The sequence below is a fragment of the Felis catus genome, chromosome F1, assembly GCF_018350175.1.
Source record: "Felis catus isolate Fca126 chromosome F1, F.catus_Fca126_mat1.0, whole genome shotgun sequence".
Classification (NCBI taxonomy): Eukaryota; Metazoa; Chordata; class Mammalia; order Carnivora; family Felidae; genus Felis; species Felis catus.
Window position 1 is genome coordinate 63968256 of NC_058384.1, and position 27220 is coordinate 63995475.

At 45.7% G+C, this 27220-nt stretch overlaps 1 protein-coding gene and 1 long non-coding RNA gene across 2 annotated transcripts; one reads left to right on the plus strand and one right to left on the minus strand.

Annotated features, from left to right (window-relative positions):
• Window positions 1–1463: 1463 nt before the first annotated feature.
• Window positions 1464–17276, minus strand: SLAMF7 (SLAM family member 7). The gene is made up of 7 exons (XM_006943035.4): window positions 17171–17276; window positions 7451–7783; window positions 5900–6172; window positions 5569–5685; window positions 4525–4628; window positions 3731–3793; window positions 1464–2974 (listed from the first exon to the last, which is right to left on the minus strand). The coding sequence occupies exons 1-7, from the start codon at window positions 17220–17222 to the stop codon at window positions 2903–2905; spliced, it is 1014 nt and encodes a 337-aa protein (XP_006943097.3). The 5' UTR covers window positions 17223–17276; the 3' UTR covers window positions 1464–2902.
• LOC109495794 lies at window positions 15245–26226 on the plus strand. Its single transcript, XR_002739216.2, has 4 exons — window positions 15245–16117; window positions 16207–16528; window positions 17032–17210; window positions 26144–26226. It is a non-coding gene; the product is annotated as an uncharacterized LOC109495794 (long non-coding RNA).
• Window positions 26227–27220: the final 994 nt, after the last annotated feature.

Here is a 27220-nt window from a genome sequence, read left to right on the forward strand (position 1 = left end):
TTCTCCCCTTTGAAATCCTAGGCCCCTACCCCTTTCCTTAGCTCAGGATAGTATTAAAGCCTCAATTACCTGACTGGCTGGGTCTCATATTTTTATGTGGCCCCCGAACATACGAAACCAATTTTTTTTCACCTGTCAATCTGTCTTGTCAATCTAATTGTTATACCAGCCAAAGAACCTAGAAAGGAAGAAGTGAAAGTTTCTCCTCCCCTGCACCAGACACCTCCCTTTTAAGGGCTGATTCTCTATTTTAATGCTTCTATATCTTATCTAAGTTGACTTGCAGGAAGTTAACCATTTTCCCCCCTGTATTATTCCCTTCCCAAGCATCATCAGCCATATATGAATCTTGTACTCCGTACCATGCACTTAATACTGGTTTCATATAATCCCACACTGCAAGCCCTATAATGGCTTTAGAAATGAGAAAATAGAAACAAGAAATGAGAAAATAGTCTTTGGCAAAGGCCACTCTGCTAGTAAGGGCTTTTGACTCCAGACTGCTTGTCTCCAAAGCTATGCCGTTTCCCTCATGCAACACTTGGGAAGAGGGGGATCCACTCCTCTCTAGCCTTTTTTTTTTAAATATCTATTTCTTGTGAGATACACACACACACACACACACACACACACACACAGTGCGAGCAAGGGAGGGACAGAGAGAGAGGGAGGGGCAGAGAGAGAGGGGGACACAGAATCTGAAGCTGGCTCCAGGCTCTGAGTTGTCAACACAGAGTCTGACTCAGGGTTTGAACCTATGAACCATGAGATCATGACCTAAGCCGAAGTCGTATGCTTAACTAACTGAGCCACCCAGGTGCCCCCACCCCTCTCTAGCTTTGAGTCCCCGTCTTCCTCATCCTCTGGTGGATGATGGGTGGTGGAGTGGGCACTGCTTTTTTTCTAGCTTTGGTTGTATATGGCAGTTTCTCTTTGCCTCAATTTCAACATTTGTAGAGTGGACACAAGTACCTAGGCCAGCTTGTCCTGTAGGAGTCATGTGAGCACCCATAGGATAAAACTTTACTTCACATGAAAGCAATTGGCTCCTTGCAAGAGGTTGTGGGATGTGGATGGGGGTGGGAGAGGGGCGTCATAGAAAACTCACCTGTTGTTGGGATGTTCACCTTACTCAGGAAGTCCCTACCCTCCTAGCCAATTATGCCCTGTTTCCATGTTGCCTCTTCAAATGCTTTATAAAATTTGCTCTTTTCCCAAGTCCCTTGAGAAGAGTTTCCACTGCTTGGGAGTCACTGTGCTCCCCCGATCCGTGCGTTGCTTTCTTTTGAATAAAAGACATTAAACAAAACTGTTTTCGTTTTGTGATTTGGCAGTTCAGGCCCCCTCAGACCTGGAGCATCAGATCCCTTCCCACCATTTTCCTTCAAGATGCGTCCATAAATATACCAAAAGTAACTATCCTCCTCCCCACGTTTTTCATTTCATTAAAAAGGGAAACTCTATGAGGGGCGGGGATTACATACATTTTATTTGCCAGACTGACCTGGCGGGGATTCTCAATAAATATTGGTTGAATGAATTACACAACTTTAAATATTTATACATGATCACCTCTAGTTCTGCGTCTTTTATAATAGATTCGAAGTGTGTCCTCAGGTTCAGTGTCTCCATTGAGATGGGCTTTTGTACAGCCCTAAGGCACGACCTTCTCACCTACAGCACGGAGTGTAAATAGAGCTGAGGCAGCAGTCCTTGTCTTCAGTCCAGACACACTTTAGAATTTCCATCCGGCCAAACATAGTCTTCTGCCTGGCTTCTCTGTCCTTGTGTTCTTTGACCTCCAGGTCCTGTGGATCCACACTTGGCTCTCCGGTTATTGGGGATTTGTGGTGAGACCTGCTCCTAATGCCCACAGAGGTCATTCATGAGGAACCAGTTTCATAAGGGCAGAGATCACACCTGACCAAAATCAGTGTAGGCTCAGCACAGTGCCGGGAACACGGTTAATGAGGTGGCTAGTGAATCCCTTTCTGGCCACTACGTCTGCTTCTTCTGGAAATGTCTGCCATTCCTATATTCTTGCCCTTTTGGCTGCCAGACTCTAGGTCTACTCCTGACCTCCAAGCCCTAGAATGGGAGCTGTCATTCTTACGACGGACGCTGCATTTACATTTTGTGGAGACACTGCTAAGCCCCTTGCTTGGGGTTGGCTGATAAACTCACCATCACATTTCCAGGAAGAGATGGTTACCCATTCATGGTTTGAGGACATTTCTCAGGAGTGGATGGAATTAGGAACTCATCTGAAGGACCTCAAATCTGAAGATAGTCGCTCTGGAAGGAAGTCAGTAATTCATTCTTCCTTGATATTTCTGGTCAATTCAGTGATTTTTTTTTTTTTTATGGTGAAAAATTTTATATTTAGATTTAGCCAGCTGGACTCAGTTTAGATGATCCCAATTTTGTTGGCAACATCCAAAACATCATAGTCGGGAGCCAGTCGAACATATGTTTCCTTTTCTCCATCAGGCCTGATCAGAGTGTTGACCTTGGCCACGCCAATATCGTAGAGCTTCTTCACGGCCTGTCTGATCTGGTGCTTGTTGGCCTTGACACCCACGATGAAACAAGTGTGTTGTGTCTTCCATTTTCTTCTTCACGGCTGACTCGGTAGTCAGGGGGAGCTTGATGATGGCATAGTGGTCAAGCTTGTTTCTCCTGAGGCTGCTCTTCCCAGGATATTTGGGCTGCCTTTGGAGACGCAGTGTTTTGGGCCGCCGGAATGTAGGTGACGTGCAGATCTTCTTCTTTTTTTATGACTGTGGACACCTTTCAGCACTGCTTTCTTGGCCTTCAAAGCCTTTGCTTTGGCTTTGGCTTTGGGAGGGGCAGGGGCTTCCTTCTCCGCCATCTTCATGAGGCAGAAGCAATGCACTGCTGTTTAGTTGACAATCTCATAGGTAAATAACGTTGGTGTGTCTGGGGATATGGGTGTAGAGTCGGGCTCCTCCATCTGTTAGGCAGATATAAAGATCAGAGGTAGAGGTGGGAGGGCTCTGGATCCCACCAGAAGACCCCACCATCCCAGACACTCTTCCTAGCCAGGGTCACCCAATTATTACTTAAGTTCCAACCACATTTATCTTGTTGAATGCTTAATGAACTGCACTTTACTTCCAATAATCCTATTGCTTTTCCTAAGTAAAATGCTAACTAAGCAAAGTGCTTTGCCCATCCTCATCTTTTCTGATCTGGTTGGGAGGAGAGACAGGACAGTATCACTACTTCTGCGAAGCGTGATCTGTGAAGGATTAAGCTTTAAAGCTTAGCACGTTAGTAGTTTGACTAGGGAGAGGGTGCGAACACGATGCAACATAGCTAGACCAAAGAAAAGCAGCAGAAATTTCTCCCACCTCCGGCTTACTGGTGGTTCAGCAGCAAGCTGGCATTGCCTCCCCAGCCCTCTGAGGCATGACCCAAGCCTTGGACTTTTCTCAACCCAAATCTTCGGGATCCTGCTGATTTTCCCTAGAACTTCTTCTCTCCCTTTCTATTTGTTCCATATTACCCCATTCAACTCCTAAAACAGAATTCGCATTTATTCTGTTTATTCTTGGGTAACCCTCAGCAAAGAGAATGGGAACATACCGGGGAAACGTTTAATATCAGAGAATACAAGATCTTTGGGGCCCAAGACATTTTTCGCTAAGCTTGAACCAGGAAAAAGGATGAGACAAGTGGGGTGAATCTCAGCTCTAAAGCTTCTTACCTTTTGAGGTATTTGCACTGAGAAATAAAGTGTTTTTTCTGGATTTTCCTCTGGAATAGTTTTCTATTAAAAAAAAAAGAAGAAATCATAGGGTCAGCTCGACAAGGCCAAAGAGACACCCAGAGTCTAGAGAAGGGAAAGCAGAGATGGGAGAAGGGGCAAGAAGGAAGAGAGGTTCTGGACCAGGAATGGGGAAAGGAGAAGCTCTTGTTGGTGAGTGTTATTATAATTATTAATAACTTCTTTTCAAGAAGACATTGCCTGATTTTTCAACTGTGCTGTATTTAAATAAGTTTAAAAATATGTAAGATATAGAAGTCCTGTGAGCTATGAGCAGCCTACGGTGATGGAAGTATAATGGGAAGTAATATTGTTAAAGTTGCAAGTAAATTTTTCCATTAGCCTGAAGGGTCCTTGGAGCAAATATGTGAGGATCACTGATGGGTCAAAACGACAGAACTGCATTATAACTTAAACATCAGGCCAGAGTCACGCTTTTCTACCTGCCGTCCTTTGAAAAAGAAATTGGGCCTGTTGAGTGGCCCTTGTGAGCTGTGGAGGGAAGGGAAGATTCCATGGATCACATGGTGAGCATTACTGGCTGGGTCAGAAACAGAGGCCACCAAAATCCTGCACAAGACAGAATTCATAAGGACTTGGGGAGACACATGGGGTTTCAAGGACTATACATCCTCATAGCCATGTTACCCAAGTCCATGCAGAAATTTCAACTAAAGCAAGAAGGGCCTTAGAGAATAAGATCAGGCTCCAGGAAAGATAGAAAAAGGACTCACATCAACGCAAGTGATTATGTCGTAAACTGGGGTCTCTCCAGACGGGGGGTAGTAGTTAGGAATTTCCTGATGAGTGTCCATTCTCTTTCTCTCTTCAATGGACTCTGAAAGTGAGGCGGGAGAGAATCAGGGCCAAACCTCCTTCCACTCACCACCCCCACCAGCTCACCCCCTGGAAGACCCACTTAAGGTTACTGCCATGCTGAGTCCCTACAACTGAAGGGTGTTTCAGGACATGGGACTCTCAGTGCTACACTCAGGGAGATCCCACGATGAGCTGGTTACTCTCAGCACTTCACTTCCCAATTTTTGGACCAAGTCAGCCAAAAGAGGAAGCAGAGCAAGTCAGAAATGCCTTCAGAACTCTTTCAAGAGGGAAGAAAGATTTTAACATTTGCAATTTATACACAACTGATGCTTAGGTCCCTCCCCAACACCCCACACAAACAGTATCAGTGGGAACCTGAGAAAACAAATCAGCAGGGCTTAGGGATGCAGAGCCTGGGATATGGCACGGAAAGGGGCAGAGACAGACTTCTCCAGGAGGAATGCATCTAGACTGAGGTACAGAGTAAAGACAGGTCTCTGGAGTTGGTCCGGTGACGAGGGCCAGAACTGGTTTGGGGCCTCTGACAAGGATGGGGATTGGAAGGGCTGATTAGGGTGTGCCGCTCTATGGGACCTCAGAGTTGGAGGCTGTCACCTCCCGGGTCGGGGGAGCAGAGTCAGCAGTGTGGGGTTTGTGTCATCAGGAGAGTCACGCCAGTAAGTCCCTTTGGGGGAAGGGTAGGGGTGGCACTGGGGAGGGAACTGGGAGGAGTTTGGTCTTAGGGGAGGAGTTAAGGACTCCAGCACTCTCTTACTCCAGAACTAAGGAGTGAAGGTTGATTGTGTTCTCCTTGAGGACACAGAGTATGGCTTCTTCATTTCTGTATCCTTAGTGCCTAGTATTGAGCCTGGCACACAGCTCAACGTATGTTTGTTGAATAAACGAGGGAGCACATGCACGGATGAGGCTGAAGGCAAAAATAGTGTATGCTCTACCTTTTCTTTTTTCTCTCTGCATAATCAACAGAACTGGCATCAGTGCAAAGGCAATGATCAGCAACAGCACCCCCAGGGAAGCCAGGATCATGGAGGATTCTGAGTCAGCAGCCGCACCTTTAAAGATAGAATAGGTGGGGGCACAGGGAAGGGAGAAGAGTCAGATAGGGAAAATGACCCAACTTTTGAGGCAAGTGCCACCTCCCTCCCAGTCTGGTAAGTTCCCGGGGGTCTCCAGTTTTCATGGGCTGTTCCCAAGGGGACCAGGGACTGAAGAAGGTATAGGTCCTGAGACCAGAGGCCCCTGGAGAGAGAGAGGAGAGAGAGTCACCTTCACAGAGCTTCCAGGCAAAGATGGGGTTTGAAGAGTTGCTGCTGATGGGGTTCCGGACCACACAGATGAAGATCGTGTCCCTTTCTCCCAGCCTCCAGGATATGGGGAGGATGGAGCCATTATGGGACTCATTGGCTGCCTGCCCCAGGGACTCCCAGCTGTAGGTCACATCCTCTCCTCCCTGGTCCATGAAGCATGTCAGGTTGGTGAGACAGGTGCCATTCTTATTGTTCTGCAGACCCATGGTAACTTTGGGCTTTGACAGGTGTTCTGCAAAAGAGAAACAGACCACCAAGGGTAGAAACTATGCCTTTTCTGAATTATTCTTGTAGATCTCGGACTGAATCTCTGTGGTGCTACAGAGCAGAGAGGGAGCAGCAGTTCAGGGAAGAATTCTTATTCTTATCTGGGAAAGAGCTACCTAGGTCTGCTTTCCCACAGCTACCTAAAAGCACCAATAGCAGTAGAAATAATAATAATACAACAAGAAAGCAGCTGCCGTTTTCAACGCACAGCTATACGGCCAGCCTTGTGCTAGGTGCATCGTAGATGGGAGCTAATTTTATCTTTTCCAGAGGCTCCCCATTCTTCTGTCCTCAGGCTTCCTTGAAGCGACTTTCGCTTTACTCTCCGGGAGAGAATAGTGTGGGAATAATACCTCTGGTGTCCCCCTCTCTCTCTTCTGCTCACTGTTCTCCCCTAGAGAATGAGCAATTTGCTCATTGAGATGGTGAGAGCCTGACATCCACCCTCTACATTTCTCTACTACATCTGTCTACTTTGCGCTGTTACGATTTCTGTTTAGATGTGGTTTGACCTTTTCCCCCTCCCCCAGCTAGTCTGGCCACATAACGCGTGTCCCCCTGATCCCCTCAATTATGTCTATATGGAGGGCCACCTGGCTCAAGGTCCACAGCCTACATCTTAAGGGCAAACCTGGAGGCCCATCTCCTGGCATCCCTTGTACTGTAGCATCCTTGTACTGAATAGTGAGACAACTATTCTTACAGCTGGTTGAGTCATTGTTTTGTAAGTTCATCTTCCCTGAGTGATCTAGAGTTGGGGGAAAATACTTCTCCTATCTAGCTTCGTCAGAAAAAATAACTGATATTTTTTATCTTCCTCCTGATTCTTGTGTCCATTTCTCAATTGGTTGGCGTTGGTAGGGGAGAAGGTGTAATTGATGTTTATACACAAAAGTCTTTCTAAGATAGGGATCACTTTCTTCCTCATTACAGATACGGAAACGGAGTTTCATAGAGCTGAAGTAACCTGGCGAAGGCTATGCAGTTAGTAGGTAGAGCAGCCAGCATTTGGCTTGTGTGGTCGCTGTGTCCCACATCATCCATTGTCTATACTGCATTGCCTCTCGCGGTCTCTGAACAGGAAGGGAACTTAGGTGTCAACTACATACACTTCATCCATACAAGAGTTCCCTCTTCCACATTCTTGCTAAGAGTTCATCCAACCTTTGCTTGAACAGCTCCAATATCAGAGTTTACCACCTTATGAAAACAGTCATCCACTTTGGGAACCGATTCTGCTCACCATAGACACGCAGCCTATACTCCTGGCTGAAGGAGTCTTTGAGGGAAGAGCTGTATATCACCATGCGGTAGTCACCAGAGTCATTCTTACTCAGTTTGCTGAGCTTCAGGGAGTAGTTTCCTTGTAAAAACTTCACCCTTTCCTTGTTACGACTGTGGGTCACTATGACGTTGGCTTGTCTGTCTGGCATTTTCGGCTCTATGGTGACGAGAGGGGTTGTGTTGAACGTCCAGACGATAGTGTCTATCTGAATTCCTGGGAGCTTCAGAGGGAAAGTCACAGACCCACCAAGGTTACCAACCAGCTCCTTCGGGGCTCCAGAGGTTGCTGGCCCTGCAGAGACAGAGAACCGTAAAATAAACCCACGTCCCTGCCCTTGTCACCAATTATTCGTCTGCTTTGGGTCCTGGGAAGGTCCTGAGAAACCCTGTGGTGCCAACCCAACCAACCTCTGGGAAACCCTTTGAAACCTCACTCACACGAAGGCACTGAGGTCAGAGCGCCTTGCCTGAAAGCAGCGACTGCAGGCGAACCCATCCCTTCCCAGAGACCTCAGTCTGGGAGGACCACACTCTGAGGTAGGTCATAAGGCCCGGCTCCACCCTTGACAAGTTCCCGTTAGGGGACAAGTGGGGAGCTTACTGTCCCCTTCCCCCAGACTCCCTTGGGAGAACTGATCTGGATGCAGAAGCACAGACCAGACACTGGGGAGGGAGCTCTAAGTTCCTAATGATAACAATATCTGGGAAACTTGGTCTTCTGTTTTAGGGTAGATTAAGGTGCCTTCAAGATCATCCCTGAGTGAGGTTCTCATTGACCTGAATTTCAGTGTCCTTCGTTGAGTGGAAAGGCAAGGGGTGAGTTATTGGATGCCCTGCAGTATGTCCAGGGGCACCCGTGATCCTTACGCCCAACGATTAGGACTTGTAGTGAGGCTTATTGGACTCTTAAAACAATGCTTAGAGGAAGGATTCATATATATATATATATATATATATATATATATATATATATATATGGAACTTGAGCCACAATGAGGTTAAATGACTTGTTGAAATTACAGTCTGTAAGAGGGAAAGCCCACATCAGTACCCACAGGGTCGAGGTCTTATAGGTCACTGTTTACAGATGAGAGAACTAAATGCCAGAGGCTGAGAGAACTTACTCAAGGATCACGAATAGTGGTGAACCAAAACCAGAACCCAAAGCTTCTGAAAGGTGTTCTCCGTAAAAGCACAAAACCCAGTTTTCTTCCCTTCTGCCTCTTACCGTAATGCGTCACGCTGAAATTTCTAAGAGAATTTTTATTAGTTCCATCACGGAAAGCACAAAAAGGAAAAAAAAAAAAACCAAAAAACGAAGAAAACCTTTTTTTTTTTTTAACGTTTATTTATTTTTGAGACAGAGAGAGACAGAGCATGAACAGGGGAGGGGCAGAGAGAGAGAGGGAGACACAGAATCGGAAACAGGCTCCAGGCTCTGAGCCATCAGCCCAGAGCCCGACGCGGGGCTCGAACTCACGGACTGTGAGATCATGACCTGAGCTGAAGTCGGACGCTTAACCAACCAAGCCACCCAGGTGCCCCGAAGAAAACCTTTTTAAGTCATCTCTCTGCCCAGCGTGGGGCTGGAACTCATAACCCCGAGATCAAGGGTTGCATGCTCTGCCTACTGAGCCAGCCAGATGCCCCAAGAAAATCTTTTCCAAATCCAACAGAGCATCCAAGCTATAGGTTGCTGACCATTGTAGTATAACGAGGTAACTGCTGGTCCCCGTTATGACTTTTGTAGGCTGCTTGCCCTTTTGCCGTAGTTGGTCCTTCGACCATAAAAATATTAAAAATTATATTTTATGACTGCATTGGCATAACGATGAATTGTAATGCCAGCTGGATTCATTATTATATATTACTTGTTATCATTATACTTACTTTTCTTCTGATTCTGAAATTAAAACTATCGTAGGTCCCGGGCCCTGTGCCTCAGTGGCTCTGTATGATTGACCAAGCATCCAGGTTCTATTTCTATATGTTGCCATACTTTTTAAATCGAAGTAGAGTTTCATGTTGGTTTTAGGTGTGCAACACAGTAAGCCAACAATTCTATACATGACGCAGTGTTCCCTATGATAAGCATAGTCACCACCTGTCACCAGACTAAGTTATTACAATATTATTGACTCTAATCCCTGTCCTGTACTTTCCCCCTGTGACTTATTTATCTTATAGTTCAAAGTTTGTACCTCTTAATCTTCTTCACCTATTTCACTCCACCTCTCAACCTCTCTGGCAACCACCAGTTTGTTTTCTGTATTTATGAGTCTGTTTCAATTGTTTTGGTTTTTGGTTCCACATATCAGTGAAATCATATGACGTTTGTCTGTCTCTGTCTGACCTCTATCACTTAGCGTAACCCCCTTGGGTCCATCCATGTGATTGCAAATGGCAAGATCTCATTCCTTTTCATGGCTTAGTAATATTCCATCATGTATATACATCACATCCTCTTTATCCATTCATCTATTCATAGACACTTGGGTTTGCTGCCACATCTTGGCTATTATAAATAATGCTGCAATAAACAAAGGGGGGTGTATGTATCTTTTCAAATTCGTGTCTTCGTTTTCTTTGGGTAAATACCCAGTGGTGGAATTACTGGGTCATATGATATTTCTGTTTGTAATTTTTTGAGAAAACGCCATACTGTTTTCCACAGTGGGTGCACCATCTACATTCCCACCAACAACGTGCTAGGATCGCCTTTTCTCCACATCCTCACCAACACTTGTTATTTCTTGTCTTTTGGATCCTAGCCATTCTGATAGGTGGGAGGTGATATCTCATGGCGGTTGATTTGCATTTCCCTGATAATTAGTGATGTTGAGCATCTTTTCATGTGTTGGTTGGTCATCCCTACGTCTTCTTTGGAAAAATGCCTCTTCAGGTTCTCTGCTCATTTTTCGTTGGATTATTATTATTATTATTTTAGCATTGAGTGTTACCATAATATTTTCTACCCCTGTGGCACCGCTGTAACTTATCCCTCTTCTAGTAAAATACAAATTCCTGTACTGGCCTATCCAGATATCGAAAATGGCTGCACTATTTTTTCCATAGTCTCTGTTACAACCCAACTACTCTGACAGAGTTCCCAATATAGTTGCTATGTATTAAGGTTGAATCCGTGCCCATCCCTTGTTGTAAAGATTATGCCTAATACGTAAAACGATCCTGAAAACTCGGAATTTTGATCCCTTTGCACAGGGATCAGCAACCTATAATCCATGGGCCAAATGTGGCCCGCTGCCTGTTTTGGTAAAGAAAGTTCAAATTGAACACAGCCATGTTCTTTTGCTTACGTAGTGTCTCTTGCTGCTTTTCCATTACCAAGGCTGACTTGAGAAGTTACAATAGAGATTATATCCTCTGCAAAGGCTAAAATATTGACTATCTGACCCTTTACAGCAAAAGTTTGTCAGCTCATGATTGGATGAGAAAACCGAGATTCAAAAAAAACCCTAAGTAACTTGTCCAAAGGCACAAAGCTAGTAGGTGATGATTTGTTGAGGATTTAACCCAATGTCCCCCCATTGGTTTAGTCTGAAGGCCCTGGGGCATTTGTGCCAGCTCTAGCCCTCTCCCCTTCATCAGCTCCCAGGAGGGCTCACATGTCAACCCTGAAGACTTTGGGCCTCACAGATCCTGGTTTCCCCTTCATGTCCTTCGGTGAACTTCCCTCAAGCCTGAGCTGAGCTGCCGGTGCCCCAGAGTAAGGGAATCTGATGCCACTAAATGTTCACCTAGTCCCCCTAGTCGCTCGATCACAGTTTTGGGATCTTGACCAACCTTTTTTTTGGGGGGGGGGTAAATTTGTGTCCAAAAGTACTGGCTTCTTCCCAAACTTTTTCTTTGCAGGGGAGGGGGTTAAATTTATGGCTTCTTCCCCTGGGTAAATGCCTTTTGAGGGGCTGATTCCTGTTCGAAACATTTCTGGCCCCTTGTCCCCATAATTTATCAGTCAGTGCCTGTATATTTTAGATCCATCAAGCCTTTATTAAATCATTATGTTAAATAATCTGATTTTTCAAAAAGCTTCTTCCCTGCATCTCTAATACTGAAGTAGGATGGTTTCCAGTGGTTTAACCATCTCAACGGGTGTCTAAACAGTCCCAGTACATGCAACAGACAAAGTCCATTTTGTTTTCAATTTTTGACGGATCCACTAATGTTTGTGTCCTTTTACTTCAACAATAAGGTGAATATTCTGCCGTCAAATGAAGGCTGGGTATCCCCTGGCCCTAAATAGGTGCAATCCTGGATTTAGGGCACCTTTGAATAATATCATTTTCGCATGAGGTTTGGGGGGAGATGTGTAAGCTGGGGAGGTGGCAAAATGCAAGGATGTGGCTTTAGTGGCTGTGTGCACCCATTAAGGCCATGCACGATTATTCTTCTCACTTGTTCACACATGTGGTTCTATTTTTGCAGGCTGAATGTCAAGAGCTGCAGATTTCGTGTGGCTATATATATATATATATATATATATATATACCATGCCTCCAAATTCATTGCTCCTTGTCAGTATGAAATTGGAAGACCTCACGGTGCAAATTGCCCACAGGAGCCTAGAGGGAGTCTATCGTTCCACCTTAATTGTATCTTCAGGATGAAAAGACGGGTCATGAAAGAAGAAAGTGGTTCCATGCCATTCCCCAAATGTGAGTTCAGAGGATAGGGGGCCGGGTGGGTGAGTCCTAACCAGTTTTATTTCCTCCTCTGTGGAAAGACCTTCCCAGAGTTTCACAACTCAGTTTTGCAGAGTTGGTGGGGGGAAAAGGGATCCAGAAACAAGAGACTTCTCTTCTCAGTATTTCAAGACTGAACCGAAGCTTCGCGTTCTGATTGGCTTTTCCACCTGCCCTGATCCTATCGAATTGTACCATGCCTAGGTAGGTCATGGTTTCCTCTTTCAGTCACTCCTTCCTCTAGCAAGGATTTATTTTGCTCCACATTTGTGCCAGGAGTTCCATATTTGTGTCTAGGAGCTGAGGATATAACTAGGGAGCAACTCCTACTCATGGGGTCAGGAGATAGTCATTAATTAACTACCTGTATGGGTTATAAAACGGGATGTAGCAGGCGTTTGGGGAACCTACAGTAGGGAAAGTGAACGTGATCTGTAAGATTGGGACACTCTAGAGATTGAGTGGATACTAACACCTACCAAAAAGGCCCAGGAGGATTGGGCCTCAAGAGGCTCATCTACCCTCCCACCTGGAGGACCAGTGCAGTGACTGTCCTAACTCGCCTCTTCCGCATCCACCTTACCCATTCCTCATTTTGTAGCAGCTGCATGGGTTGGGTAAGACTGACAGGCGCCTAGCTCAAGGGGTAGCCTTCCTCTGGCATGGTAATTAGCTCAACAGTATCACATGACCGGGGCTGACTCATCAAAAAAGGCCAGGGCTTTTGCTCAAGGGCAGGATGACCCTATGATGCCGTGAGAAGACATGACGTCACTAACTACCACCGGACAAGCAGCCAGCCTCCCTCACCTGACTCCCAGTTTCCTTTGTACCCCACATTTTTTTGTGCTTTATCCGTCTCTCTGCCCGTCCAAGTATTATTCAAGACCCATAAAGCCCTTTCCTGAGCAAGCCTCCACTTTTTTCTCACGTCCACCCCCTGAAATTTACCACACTTGATTTTCTACTTTAAAGTCCCCAGAAGGAGTTATTCCGCTGGGCGGTGGGTGAACGTACCATTTGTTGACCAATAACTGGTCACCTGGTGGTGAGGTCTGGGGTCACACCCAGGGAGGGATGGGGATGGCCAGGCCGTATGGAACAGTGTGCAAGGGGTAGTGCTCTGGCCTAACGGGGAGCCAGGAGACCCGGGTTCATTCTGGTTCCTCTGTGATAAGCAACAAACACCTGGTATCACTCTTTAGCTCCTAAACTGGTTTAATGGGCGTTAGGCTTTTTTATTTCTGAAAGTAACTCCATGAGATAGAGGTTACTAAAACTTCACCTTATTGATGAGGACACTGGGGCTCCAAGATGCTGAGTGATTTCCCCACGGCCCCGATCCGAGAAGTGGTGGATGTGGGACGAGAAGCTAGCGGGTCCTTCTGTCTCAGAGGCCTAAGCTCTTCACACGGCTGCCTTGCCACTGAGCACTTTGAGTTTCAGTGTTTTCAGCTCTCATAGAGAAAAATAACCTTTATTTGCCAGAATTTGGGGTGGATGAAGGGGCGACATGCATTTGAAAGCATTTTGAGAAGTTCAGAGCCGTCTGCCAACGGGGGGTGGGGAGGGGAGCCTTATCTAGGAGACAGGCCTTGAGAACACTTCTCATTTTTACTTCTCATTTCCCTAAGGATGGCTAGAAGTGAGAAACAGATTTCCCCAAACTTCTTTGGTTGGCTTCTCAGCAGGATGAACTTCTCAGAAGATGGTCTGGAGCCTAATGCTTTTGACCATTCGCTGGCTAATTCACGGCAGAATGGTTACGCCCAATCACCCCGCATGGTAAGAACTCCCGCAGCAAACGTCCCCTGCCAACCTGCCTTTGGAGGTGGCGGGGGTGGGGGGGGAGCTGGAGCAGGAGGCCCTCTGCCTTCTGTCCCGGCCAAGACTCTGATGTTTTGACAGCAGGAGCATCAGCCCTAAGACACTGTTCACAACAGGAAGGGACAACAGCTCCTCCCCTTTGTCACGTATCTTTCCTCTGGGTTATCACTTCCTCCACCGTAACCTGTTTCCCCCCACAAGACTTAAGAGATGAGTGGAGAAGGGGGGAGCTGGGTGGCTCAGTTGGTTAACGGTCCATTAACGGTCCATTAGAATGTACCAGCATCTCATGGCATCCTCTTCATGGAAGCCAGAGCATCTCAGAGCCGGGAGAGACCTTAGGGACTACGAAGTCCTATCCCACCTCACAGATGAGGAGACTGATGCTCCCTCCAAGGGTCACAGTGACGTGTTCTCAGTCAGTGGAGCCAGGACTCCTCAGGCAGGGCTTCCCAAGCTATGCCCCCGCCACCCCTGAGGCCGGTGGCAGTGCCTCAGGGTGTTTCTGGAGAGCTGAGAGAAGGTCCAGGGGGTGAGAGATGGGGAGGGGTGATGGGAAGGAGGCTGGGGAACTCTTCTTGAGACAGGGAGGCTTCCACTCCGTGCAGTAATTTACATGTTTGATTCTGCATAAGGTTGTGTTTCATAAAAGCAAACTATTGCTTAAGAAAGAAAAACACCAATTTTGGAAACTACTGTTCCTTACCCAACTTCCCCTTACCTCACCTACCACAGAAAGAGGATTTTAGATCAGTCTTAGGTACGTGAGACAGAGGTTGCCCCTCGGTCATCTACACCCCCACTCCCTCTTGGCTCTTCTGGTCTTTTCAACATCTCCTCAATACCTGCTCACCCACGTTTTCTGTTTTCCTTTTTTTTTTTTTTTTTTGGAGAGGGGTGGTGGAGGGGCAGAGGGAGAGAGAGAGAATCTTAAGCGGGCTCCACGCCCAGCGCCGAGCCTGACGTGGGGCTTGATCTCACAACGGTGAGACCATGACCTGAGCTGAAATCAAGAGTCGGATGCTTACCTGCCTGAACCACCGAGGCTTGTTTTCCTTCTTTAAATTGTCTCCTCGGGGCGCCTGGGTGGCTCAGTCGGTTAAGCGTCTGACTTCGGCTCAGGTCACGATCTCGCTCGAGGTTTGTGGGTTCGAGCCCCTCGACGGGCTCTGTGCCGACAGCTCGGAGCCCGGAGCCCGCTTCGGATTCTGGGTCTCCCTCGCTCTCTGCCCCTCCCCCGCTCACGCCCTGTCTCTCTCTCTCTCACTCTCTTTCTCAAAAATAGAGAAACATCAAAAAATTTTTGAAAACATTGTCTCCTCAGCCCCGCTGTATCACTTAGTCCTCCCAAAATCCGCAAGCGAGAAGCAGACTATTGAGCCCATTTTCCAGATGAGAATCCTGAGTCCACAAGCGCGGTTTCTTGGCCCCTCTGAACATGGCCAGGGTGGTTCCTGTTGGTACATCCACATCCTGAGCCTGGAGTGACCTGCTCTCTTCCTGGGCAACTTCAGTCCCTACCTTGGCCTCGGGTAGCTGGAGAGGTAAGGAATCTCAACAGCTCTCCTGGGGAAGATTCAGCTCAAATTCGCAATTACAGAGGGCTTCTCCGGGGTCCAGCGCATTGTCAGGCAACTGGGTATCATGAAAAGAACACTAGCTTTGGAAACCCAGTCCCTGCCCTACTTTTTAACGGCTGTACCATCTCGCCCAAGATACCTGACCTCTCCAGCCCGAGTTTGCCCATCTAAGAACGGAGGGTGATGACGTCTATCTCACAGGCTCATGAGGACACGGTGTGAAAAACGTCTTGGATGCGCAGCAGGAGCATAATGCATGCGATTAGTACTGTACGTGTTTGGTACCTGGTATCTCATTTAAAACATCACAATAATTCTGCAAGTTAGGTTATGTGCTCGCGTACAGAGGCCGAGGACCTTACTCACGACAATACGACGAGGTCAAACCCGGGGGTCCTTGTCCAGGGCTGGCACTGCTTCCTCTGCCCTGCCCACTAGAGGCCCTAGGACAATCGTGGACTCCCTTCGACCACGGGGGTGTGTAGCATCCAGTGCTGCCCACAGCTCGAGTTCCAGGTAAGCACCTGGGGGTTTGAAAAGCCCCGCTGTTTCCTCCCCCACTTCACATTTTTCAAGTTCCACTTCTGATTACTGTTTCTATTCAGGGAGCCGTTTGTAAAGCGAAAGCCCACGGTAGGACCACCTGCTTCGAACCAGGAGCTTCCTAAAAGCATGCAAAATTCTAATGAACTCAGGGAAGGCGAGGGTCTGCTGATGCTGAGCACGCAGTGAGGTCGGGAAGGATTGGGAGCAGCGACCGACTGTGTGGTCTGGGGCAGGTCGCCGCAGGAAGTCGTGGGGTGCCCACAAACGGACCACCTGTGCCAAGTCCCCAGAAGGAGACCTCATGGGGGTGCCCTGCGAGTTGGGTGACTGGAGAGATAGTCCTAACTGATGGGGCTCCAGGTCCTTTCTGAGAGCTCTGAGGTTAGTAACATCTTCAAAGAGTAGAACCCTTGGGACCGGAGAAGCAACAGCCTCAGTCCTTCGTGTTAGTAAACATAAAGTGCCTACAGTAGGAGACGCTCTTCTGAGTGGACACGGGTTGAATTGGCCTGGTTAAGAGAGAAAATTCAAACCTTTCCTGCCATTAACCTGCCTGTTATGCACAGTCATTGAAAATATCTTTCTAAGTATATTTAAAACCTATTTTTAAATATGGACTTCTAAATATTTAAAAAAAATATATACTTATAAATAAGGAAACATTCACCAGTACGCTCTCATTTTGATTTTAAAGTTGCCCTCCAAGGGAAGGAAGGCTGAGGCTCGGGGAAGATAACATCTTTTATTTAATTCATGGCAGAACACAGGTCTTTCTGATATTCAGCACCCTTCCTTCAGCCCTTCCTTCCCTGGGACAGTCAGAAGGGGCGACTGTCCCCAGAGCCATTCCTTCTCCTCTCGTTTCTTCCTGTCCTCTGATTTAGAGGCCACGAGATGCAGAAAATACTATGAGATGAGGGAGCAGAACTTCCTGAGTTGGCCAGAGTCCCAGAGTGGACCCCAAAGCCTAGAGGTGTACAGGATGGGGAAGGCAGTCAGGACAACAGGACGGTCTGGACTCACCTGGATGTTGGCAGAGAAGGACAAGGATGAAGCATGCTAGGTAAGCAAGCATGTTGTCTGGATGTCAGTCACTCAAATGATTCTGCCTCCTTCGCACTGTGCACACACCTCTCCTTTAGCTGACGTTTTTATAGGAGGGACCATGAAAGTGACATGTGACCATGAGCTGTCTCTAGTTTTGTTTTTTTTTGTTTTTTCATGCTTGTTTCACTTTAGTTGTAGGTGGTCAATGAAAGGTGTCAGGAGTGAACTGAGTCCCAAAGGTGATGCAGATCCCATTTTACAGAGAAGAAACCCGGCTCCCAGAGGCTAGGAATTGATTAAGGCCACACAGCCAGTCTTTTCTGCTATATTACATCATCTGTCAGATATTCAGAACAGAGGAAATGGAAGCAAAGAGAAGGTCAGAAGGAGGAACAAAGGGTGGCACAGGGAATAATAACAGTATTTATTGGGCTTTGCTAAATCCCAGGAGCATATGCATTTTTTGTTTTTAATTCCTGTGAGATACCACCATAATTCTTATTTCCTAGACTTGAAAGTGAAGGCTTGGACAATATTACAGCAAAATTAAAAATTAAAAAGTTAAAAAATTAAAAAATTAAAAAATTAAAAAGTTATTTTCATTAAAAGAAACCATTATGAGAGGCAAAAAGGCAAGCCATATAGTCTGAAAAGATATTTTTAATACTTTAATTCCACAAGAGTCTTATATCCATAATACATAAAGAAGTCTTACATATCAATAAGAATTAGGCAGATGACCCAATGCATAAGCGACTGAAATAGATACTCCATTAAAATTTTTTTTTTAAGTTTGTTCATTTATTTTGAGAGGGAGAGAGAGAGAGAGAGAGAGTGGGGGAAGGGCAGAGAAAGAGGGAGACAAAGAATCCCAAGCAGGCTCCTCACTGCCAAGGCAGAGCCCAACATGGGGTTCGATCCCACAAACCGTGAGCTCATGACCTGAGCTAAAACCAAGAGCTGGATGCATGACAATCATAAATGTGTCTCACTAGTAATCACAGATCTTCAAAAAGCAGAAAAAAAAAGTTTCTCTTGGATAGAAGCCCAGGAGTATGATTGCTGAGTCAGATGGTAAATGTCTGTTTAATTTCTTAAGAAACTGACCATTTTCTAGAGTTGTAACATTTTACATTCCCACTGGTACTTTCGGACAGCTTTGATTCTTCTATATCTTCATCAGCATTTGCTATTGTTACCATATTTTATTTTAGCTGTTTTAATAGATGTGCAGCAGTATCTTACTGTGGTTTTAATATTTAGTATTTAAATCTCTGATCCATCTTGAGTTGATTTTTGTATAAGGTGTGAGGTTTAGATTGAGGTTCATTTTTTTCTGCCTGAAGATGTTCAATTATCCCAGCACCATTTGTCGAAAAGATAATCCTTTCTATATTTAAATGATTTTGCAATTTACGGAGAAATCACGTGGCCATACTTGCATGGGTGTATTTTGGGTTATCTATTCTGTTCCATTCGTTTACATAATGGGATTATTGTTTACTAGAGCCCAAGTCTACCATTTTATTATTTCTTTGTTTCTCCTTCTTTTTAAATTTTTTTTTTCAACGTTTATTTATTTTTGGGACAGAGAGAGACAGAGCATGAACGGGCGAGGGGCAGAGAGAGAGGGAGACAGAGGATCTGAAGCGGGCTCCATGCTGTCAGTACAAAGACCAATGTGGGGCTGGAACTCACGAATCGTGAGGTCATGATCTGAGCAAAAGTCAGACCCTTAACCAACTGAGTCACCCAGGTGCCCCTTGAATGTTTTTTATAGTTTCATTTTGATTTATCTACAGTATATATATTTTTTAATGTTTTATTTATTCTTGAGAGAAAGAGAGAGCACGAGTGAGGAAGGGGCACAGCGAGAGAGGGACACAGAATCCCAAGCAGGCTCCAGGCTCCGAGCCGTCAGCACAGAGCCCGACGTGCGGCTCAAATCCACGAGCTGTGAGACCATGACCTGAGCTGAAGTCAGACGCTCGACCGACTGAGCCACCCAGGCGCCCCATATCTACAGTGTATCTTGAACAGATTTTTAAATGGCTGCTTTATGCATTTTATTACACGTACATAAGTTATGGTCTACTGGTATTGACAGTTTACCAGTTCAACTAAAGTGTAAAACCTTACTTGTATTAGACTCTTTTACTATCCTTTCCTGATAACTTATCTTAAATATATCCTTTATATACATTGAGGACCATGTAAGGTAATGTTATAGTTTTTGCTTCAATTATCAAATATAATTTAGAAAACTCAAGAGGAGAAGGATAGTCTATTATATTTATCCATATATTTAAAAAATGTTTGTTTATGTATTTATTTTGAGGGGGGAGGGACAGAGAGAGAGAGAGGGAGAGAGAGAATCCCAAGCAGCCTCCACCCTACGTGGGCCTCAAACCCACAAACCGTGAGATCATGACCTGAACTGAAATCAGGAGTTGGACGTCTAACTGACTGAGCCACCCAGGTGCCACCTCTCCAGCTTTTAAAATTATCTTGTGGTTGTGTTTTATATACAATGTCCAGTATTTTTATCTGTACTTAGTGGGGAAAATAAAGAGAAATGTGTCTACCTCATCTTTTCTGGAACGAGGAGCACGATCATGTGTTTTTATATCCTTTCTCTCTTCTGACTCCAATGAAATCATGGTGAAATCTTTTAAAAGGACTTTGTTAATTTGTGAAATGAATTCAACGTGGATAACTTTTCTTTTTTTTTAATTTTTTTTTTTTAATTTTTTTTTCAATGTTTATTTATTTTTGGGACAGAGAGAGGCAGAGCATGAACGGGGGAGGGGCAGAGAGAGAGGGAGACACAGAATCAGAAACAGGCTCCAGGCTCTGAGCCATCAGCCCAGAGCCTGACGCGGGGCTCGAACTCACGGACCGCGAGATCGTGACCTGGCTGAAGTCGGACGCTTAACCGACTGCGCCACCCAGGCGCCCCTTTAATTTTTTTTTTAACGTTTATTCATTTTTGAGACAGAGAGAGACAGAGCATGAACGGGGGAGGGGCAGAGAGAGAAGGAGACACAGAATCGGAAGCAGGCTCCAGGTTCCGAGCCATCAGCCCAGAGCCTGACGCGGGGCTCGAACTCACGTACCACGAGATCGTGACCTGAGTCAAAGTCAGACGCTTAACCGACTGAGCCACCCAGGCGCCCCATGGATAACTTTTCTTATCTGACTGGAAAAACACGGTAATGATGGAAGAAACATTTTCAAATCTATTAAAGTCTATAGCCTTGTTGAAAACTAAGATAAACATACATCTAAAAGGAACCTTGATACCAAATTTATGAAAAGACAGGAAAAGAAAATTATGGACCTGTGTCCCTTATAACATAGTTGCAAAGATCCTAAATGAAAGGTTAACAAATCACATCTAGTGGCATGTCGAAAATATGTCATGATTAAATATCACTTATTCCAGGAATGTGAGAATAGGCCAATATTATAAACATTTGTCAGTATAATCCATCACATTGACTAAAGGCAGCATAACGTATGATTATCTCAGAAGCCATAACAAAATATTTGGTAAAAGTTAATATTTACTCATAATTTAAAAAAATTCGTGAATGGGGCGCCTGGGTGGCGCAGTCGGTTAAGCGTCCGACTTCAGCCAGGTCACGATCTCGCGGTCCGTGAGTTTGAGCCCCGCGTCGGGCTCTGGGCTGATGGCTCAGAGCCTGGAGCCTGTTTCCGATTCTGTGTCTCCCTCTCTCTCTGCCCCTCGCCCATTCATGCTCTGTCTCTCTCTGTCCCAAAAATAAATAAACGTTGAAAAAAAAAATTTAAAAAACTCGTGAAAAACTATAGCAAACATCATACGTAAAGGCTGAACATTTAGAAGCAATACTATCGAAGTCAGGAATAAGATGAGAATTGCTCTAGTTACGGCTACTATTTGTTAATGAACTAGTGTCTTAGCCTGAGCAATGAGACAAGAAAAATAAATAAGCTGTATGTGGTTTAAAAAAAGAGAGAAATATTACCACTATTTTCTGATCACATCACTGCTGATATAGGGAATGCAAAAGAAACTGCAGACAAACTATGAGAACTGATAAGAGAGTAAACAACGACTCCAGCAGACAGCCATAATTTTACACAGGTAATTTTTCTCACTTGGCTTACAGGTTGACACCTGTTTACTTATCTTGATCTAGTTTGATGAAGAGATAGAAGGGTATTTCACCCAATGTTACACAGAATTTTATTAGTAGAGTCAGAATACAACACAAATATTTTGACTTCAAGCCAGTGATTTTTCCATTATGAGGTATCACCCATTTGTAAACATACTTCCACAAATGTGGACATGGCAGAGACAGCAGCTTTGAAATACTGCGATTTCGAATGCTGACCTTCTTGGCAAAAAAATGAGGTTGGAGAGGAGGTGTTTCACGGAAATCCATCCAGCCATGGTTTTGAAGCAGATGCCTCATTCTTATTTAATTTCACTTTAGTGATTCCCACCATGGCTTTCCTTGTCCTAGAGCTGACCAAGCCAAAGTTTATGGGAAGATAGGAAAAGAAACTATTTTGATACGAGAAGCAGCAGAATTGGGCAGAATGACATCAGTGAAAAATCCTGGGGCACCCCATCAAGCCACATGTGGAGACAGAAACTAAAACAATTTTCAGGCTGTGCTGAAACAGAAAATAACTACTTTTGTAACATAACACATATTAACAGCATGTGTCATTTAATCATTTTCTCTTTTTAAATTGGCCCATGAGACCCCATTCTTTCTTGGTTGTCTCTTACCCAAGCCTTCTCATTTTCCTTTGTTTAATGATGCAAATTTCCCCCCTCCATGAATATTGAAAAGTCTCTGGCTTTAGTCCTTAGACTCGCTCATTTCTTTATTTACCCCAATTCCTTAGTCAATTTCATTCAGTCTCTTGGTTTGAAATACCCAATTTTGTTTTCAGCTCTGACCTCTTTCCTGAATTCCAGGCTTGTGTATCCTACACTGGGTCTCCATTTGAATGTACGAGGCATCCCAAACTCCCCCTGTACCAAATCAAACTCTTGCTCCCCTCCCTCTTACCTCCTCCCCCACTTGTTTTCTTCATTTCAGTAAATTATAGCTCTAGTCATTAAGGTTTTCATGCCAGAAAATTACAATTATCCTCGACTCCACTTTCTCATATCTCATATCCATTCATCAGCAAATTCTATTGTCTTGACTTTGGAATATGCTCAGAAACAGACTGCTTCTTATCAGTCTTACCAACCATCACCACTGCCATTTCTTGCTCACACTATTGCAAAGGCTATTTAATATCCTTGCTTCTACCTTGGTCTCCTGGAACTTATTCTTCACAGGTCACTAGAATGATCTTTTTTTTTTCTTTTTGAGAGAGAGAGAGAGAGAGAGAGAGAGAGAGAGAGAGAGAGACCTCGTGAGCATGTGCATGAGTGTGGGAGGGGCAGGGGGTAGTGAGAGAGAGAGAGAGAGAGAGAGAGAGAGACAGAAAGAGAGAGAATCTTAAGCAGGCTCCATGCCCAACTCAGAACCCAACTCAGGGCTTGATCTCACGACTTGATTTCACGACTGTGAGATCATGACCTGAGCTGAAATCAAGCTTAACTGACTGAGCCACCCAGGTGCCCCTAGGGTGATACATTTAACACGTACACCGAACCATGGTATTTTCCTGCTTACCAGATCACTTAGGATAAAATGCAAAGTACTTTTCAAGGCTTCTGACCCTACATGATGGCTCTTAGTCACCTTTCTGATGTCATCTCCTAATTCTTTCCCCCAGCCTGTTCCACGCCCGCCACGCTAACCACGTCACTGTTCCTGAATGCCCCAGGCACACCCCAAGGCTTTTGCACTAGAAGAAAGCTCTTCCCTCAGATATCCACGTGGCTTTTCCTTCCTTAAGATTTACTTAGTATTACTTATTAGAGGGGGTTTCCTTGTCCCCCTGATAAACTATCACTCCCTGATCTTTCACTTTCTTTTTTTAAATTAGAAACATTTTTTCTTCTTAACTGTTTATTTATTTTGAGAAAGAGGGAGGGAGGGAGGGACGGAGAGAGAGGGAGAGAGAGAATCCCAAGGAGCCTCTGCACTGTCAGCACAGAGTCCGGCTTGGGGCTTGAGCTCACGAACCGTGAGATCATGACCTGAGCCAAAATTAAGAGTCTGACGCTTAACTGCATGAACCAGCCAGGCACTCCTCTTTTACTTCCTATTCCCTTACATTATTATTATTATTGTTGTTGTTTTCTGTAGTATTTACCACACTAAAATCCAAAAATCGTAAGAAGAAAGACTTTGTTTTGCTCACTACTCTATTCTCAACAACTAGAACGTTGCCTGGTACATAGCAGGTCCTCAATACATGTGTTGAGTGAATGAATGACCGTCCGGAGTAATAGAAATTGAGTAATTGTGAATGACACCCACCATTCCTTTTTTTCTATTTGGAGAGGAAAATTGGGAGTAGAAAAGGGATGAGATTTTTCAGGGACTCAGAACTCTATCATGGCAGAGCAGAAGGTGGGGGAAGACTCTAGGGGATGAGAGAAAATAATGCTTGTATCTTTCCAGGGGGAAATCTGTGTCGTCTCAAAGCGAGAAATGGCTGTTGCTTTAAACCCTGACAGTACTGTTACAGCTCATGTCGTTTTAGAAACGTCTCTTTCAAGATTATTTCTTTTTCAAAACACCTGTGATTAGAGTATGTTTATGCAAAGTGACCATGTAGCAAACACTGCAGAACTTTTCTTATGATGTGATTTGGCACCCGATTATCATGTAATGGTTTTCTGTGTGAAATTACTCGGTGTGGCATTAAAACGTGAAATAGAGAACTTCAGCTTCCGAGCTAAAAACTATACGGGAGCATTTCGAGAGCTTTCTCACTGATACACTTTCACCACAGTTTCACAGGATTTTTGGACATCTTCAATAGAATGCGTTTTCCAACTCACTGTGAAATAGTGAAATTAGTGTTCAAAAGCCCCCGGGAATGCACGTATATAATAGCCTGATACTCGGAGACTTCATAGAAACCGGCTGCGGTCTAATGAGAATATACTACTTTCTCACTGGCCCGTGGCTTCCCTGCAACCCAGTTGTAGAGTCTATACTCCTGGTGGCAGAGCCACGCTGAAATTGCCAAGCCCAGTGCTGGAAGCTGGGAGCAGATTCCTTTCTTCTCTGGGCCCCGGCTCCCTTCCTGACGGCTCGCAAGTCTGGACTCTGGTAATTGCCGCGTCCGGCTGTGTCAGCGAAGTTTCAGACTGTGACTATGCTTTCCTGAAACTGTCTCCAGTTTCCAAGAGTCACCTCAAGCGGCCAAAGGTGAGAGAGAATCATTACCAGATCGCACGTGTCTTTCGTGCATCCTGGTTTCTATGCCGCTTAACCTGTCTCAGTTTCACCGATCACGCGGCATGTCCTTTGGGGAAGGAGGCTCTAGAAAGGAAGGCTTTTGTGTGTGTGTGTGTGTGTGTGTGTGTGCGTGTGTGCCCAGATGTGAGCAGATTCCCACACGCTGACATCGGACACCCAATGATCTACCTCAATTACCAGGTATGGCAGGGGACCCTCTCGAAGCCCACACCCCTGGTTGGTGCTCCTCATCTGTCCTTGACGCAACTTATATCACCCGCTGGGTCAAGGGTTGAAAACACAGTCGAGAGAAATGGGTCTGCCGTCACAGAAACCGAGCTCTGTGGTGGGAAATACACACACAAGACAATAACTACCATGCCGAGGGCAAGGACTGTGATGGGTCAAGTCCAAGCGCAGAGTAGTCCTAAGGTGGGGTCTGCCAGTATGTGTCATCTTGCTCCTATGATTCATTGTTTCTTCAACTGTGGAAGTAGAATAATACTGCCTCCTCATACCTACCTCATGGGTTGTGGTGGGGGCAGAGCTGCGGTGGGCGTGAAAGAACTTTGTAACTCTAAAGGGCGATAACACGGTGACTACAAGGCATGCGGGGTGGCGGTGGGAGGGCATGGCCTCCTGACAGCCGTCCTACACAGGGATCCTAAAGGTTTCACGGCGTGTGGAATTATCCAGATATCTAGAGCTCAGACTGGTCCCCGGGCAGTTCAGAACTTCCGAAACGTGAAAAGCAGGACAGGAGAAAGGAGAGAAGAGGAGCTGTGCTGACCCTGGTCTGGTGCCTGAATCAGTGGAGACTCACTCAATCCCCAAAGACTGGGAAGTGGTCTCTTTAGGCAGGGCCGGTCCCAGCCCCCCTCTCTCTGCTGGTCTTCACTCCGGTATCTCAGAACGCGGGTCTTCTCTGGGTCTAACCTCTATTTCCCCTGCTTTCACGTACCATCTTTTCCGTTTGGTCGGAGGAGAAAACCATTACAAGCTTTCTCTGACACTTCTCCATCCAACCCCTTTGAGGGGATGGGACATGGGGGAGGAGGTGAGGTAAGAAATGTCCAATACGCTTGCTGTCCATCCGTGTGCCCACAGATGGTCCATATTCCTTGTCATTCACACCAGAGCTGTCCCGCTTGCCTGGCTCAGCAGGACTGATGTCTCTCCCTCTCTCGTGCTGGCAGTGTTGCCCAGAGAGTGGCTAAGCAGACAGATGTTCCAGCCACGTGGCCCACACTTGAGTCCTAGTTCTGTCCCTCCCTCCTTGTTTGGTCTTGAGCAAGGCGACTGAGGTTCTATGCCTCAGTTTCCTCGCCTGGGAAATGGGGATAACCGTAGTCCTTAGTCCACAAGATTGTGAGTATTAAATGAGATCATCTATATTGACATGGCATAAAGACTACCTCATAGTGAGTCCTCAATAGACATTAGCTATCTTTTTAATTGGCTCATTTAAAGCAGCTTCTAATCACTTATAGAGAGCCAGGCACAATTAGATGAAGTCCGAGTTCCAGACTTCATGAGAGGAATCCTGACGAACCACATGCCTGGATTGTCTCTCCAGGTGCCTTCTGCCTTCAGTGTTGGTGTTCCAACACCCCCCACCACCCCCAACACCACTACAGAGAAGGCACCTCACCTGCCCCCTTCAGGTAAGCCACAGTCCCTCTAACTAAAACTCATCTCAGATTCCGTAACTCTTTGCTGCCCTCTGCTAACAGAGGTGTGCCAGGATTGGGTGGGGACGGATGGGGGAGGTTAGCGGGTGGCTGAGGGGTGTGTGGGGTGTCAAACGTGCAAACGTGAGGTGTCTGCTATACCTCGTCCCTGTTTTCACAGGGCTTGGGCCACCAGTTGCAAATTCTGACATTATATTCGTATCATGTAGATTTTCTACAAAGAAGAAAGAGAACTTGGCAGAAGGTCACCATTTGTCAGTTGCTTCGTAGCTGTGCAAAGTAAAACAGATTTACAAAACACTCTGGGAGACGTGTCGTGGGGCTGGGGGCCCTACAGGTTAGTGCAGGCTCCATAGGTTAAAAAGCCTCAGCCCCATGAGAATGGCCCCGACTTCAGACACCAAGTCCAAATAGTAGGTCCCCAGGTTACCCACAACTTCTGTCCAGCGAGGCTACAAATTGAAGGTTCTAATGACCCGTGTTCCTGGATTCGATTATTTGCTAGAACAACTCCCAGAACTCTGAGAAACGCTTGTGTTGACCGGTTTATTATATACTAAAGGATATGATAAAGGATACAGATGAGCTGCAAGGTGAGGAGATGTATTAGGCGAGATCTGGGAGGATCCTGACCCCACGGAGTTGGGATGTGTCACCAGCCTAGAAGCTCCTGGAATCTCATACTATTGGGATTTTTATGGAGGCTTCATCACGTAGGCGTAATCAATTATTAACTCCATTTCCAGCCCCTCTCCCCTCTCTGGAGAATGTGGAATGGAGCTGAAAATTCCAAGCATCTCATCTTGGCTTGGTCTAGACCACAAATCTCCAGGATTCGCAGTTTCCACAATCTAAAAAGAGAATCACAGCTTGAGTGATGTCTTTTTGATATTGGCCCTGGAAGGTCTAGAATGCCTGATTCAAGTGTCTAATACATTTGATTTGGGAGGACATCTTTGGGT

Bases quoted from the DNA above. Each gene is read 5' to 3' on its own strand.
- SLAMF7 (XM_006943035.4), bottom strand. From the start codon at position 17,222: ATGCTTGCTTACCTAGCATGCTTCATCCTTGTCCTTCTCTGCCAACAT. The intron at 6,173-7,450 runs GTGAGCAGAATC...TCTCTTTTGCAG, and splicing joins GTATAGGCTGCGTGTCTATG to AACACCTGTCAAAGCCCAAA. The intron at 4,629-5,568 runs GTAGAGCATACA...CCTCACTTTCAG, and splicing joins GCAGAGAGAAAAAAGAAAAG to AGTCCATTGAAGAGAGAAAG.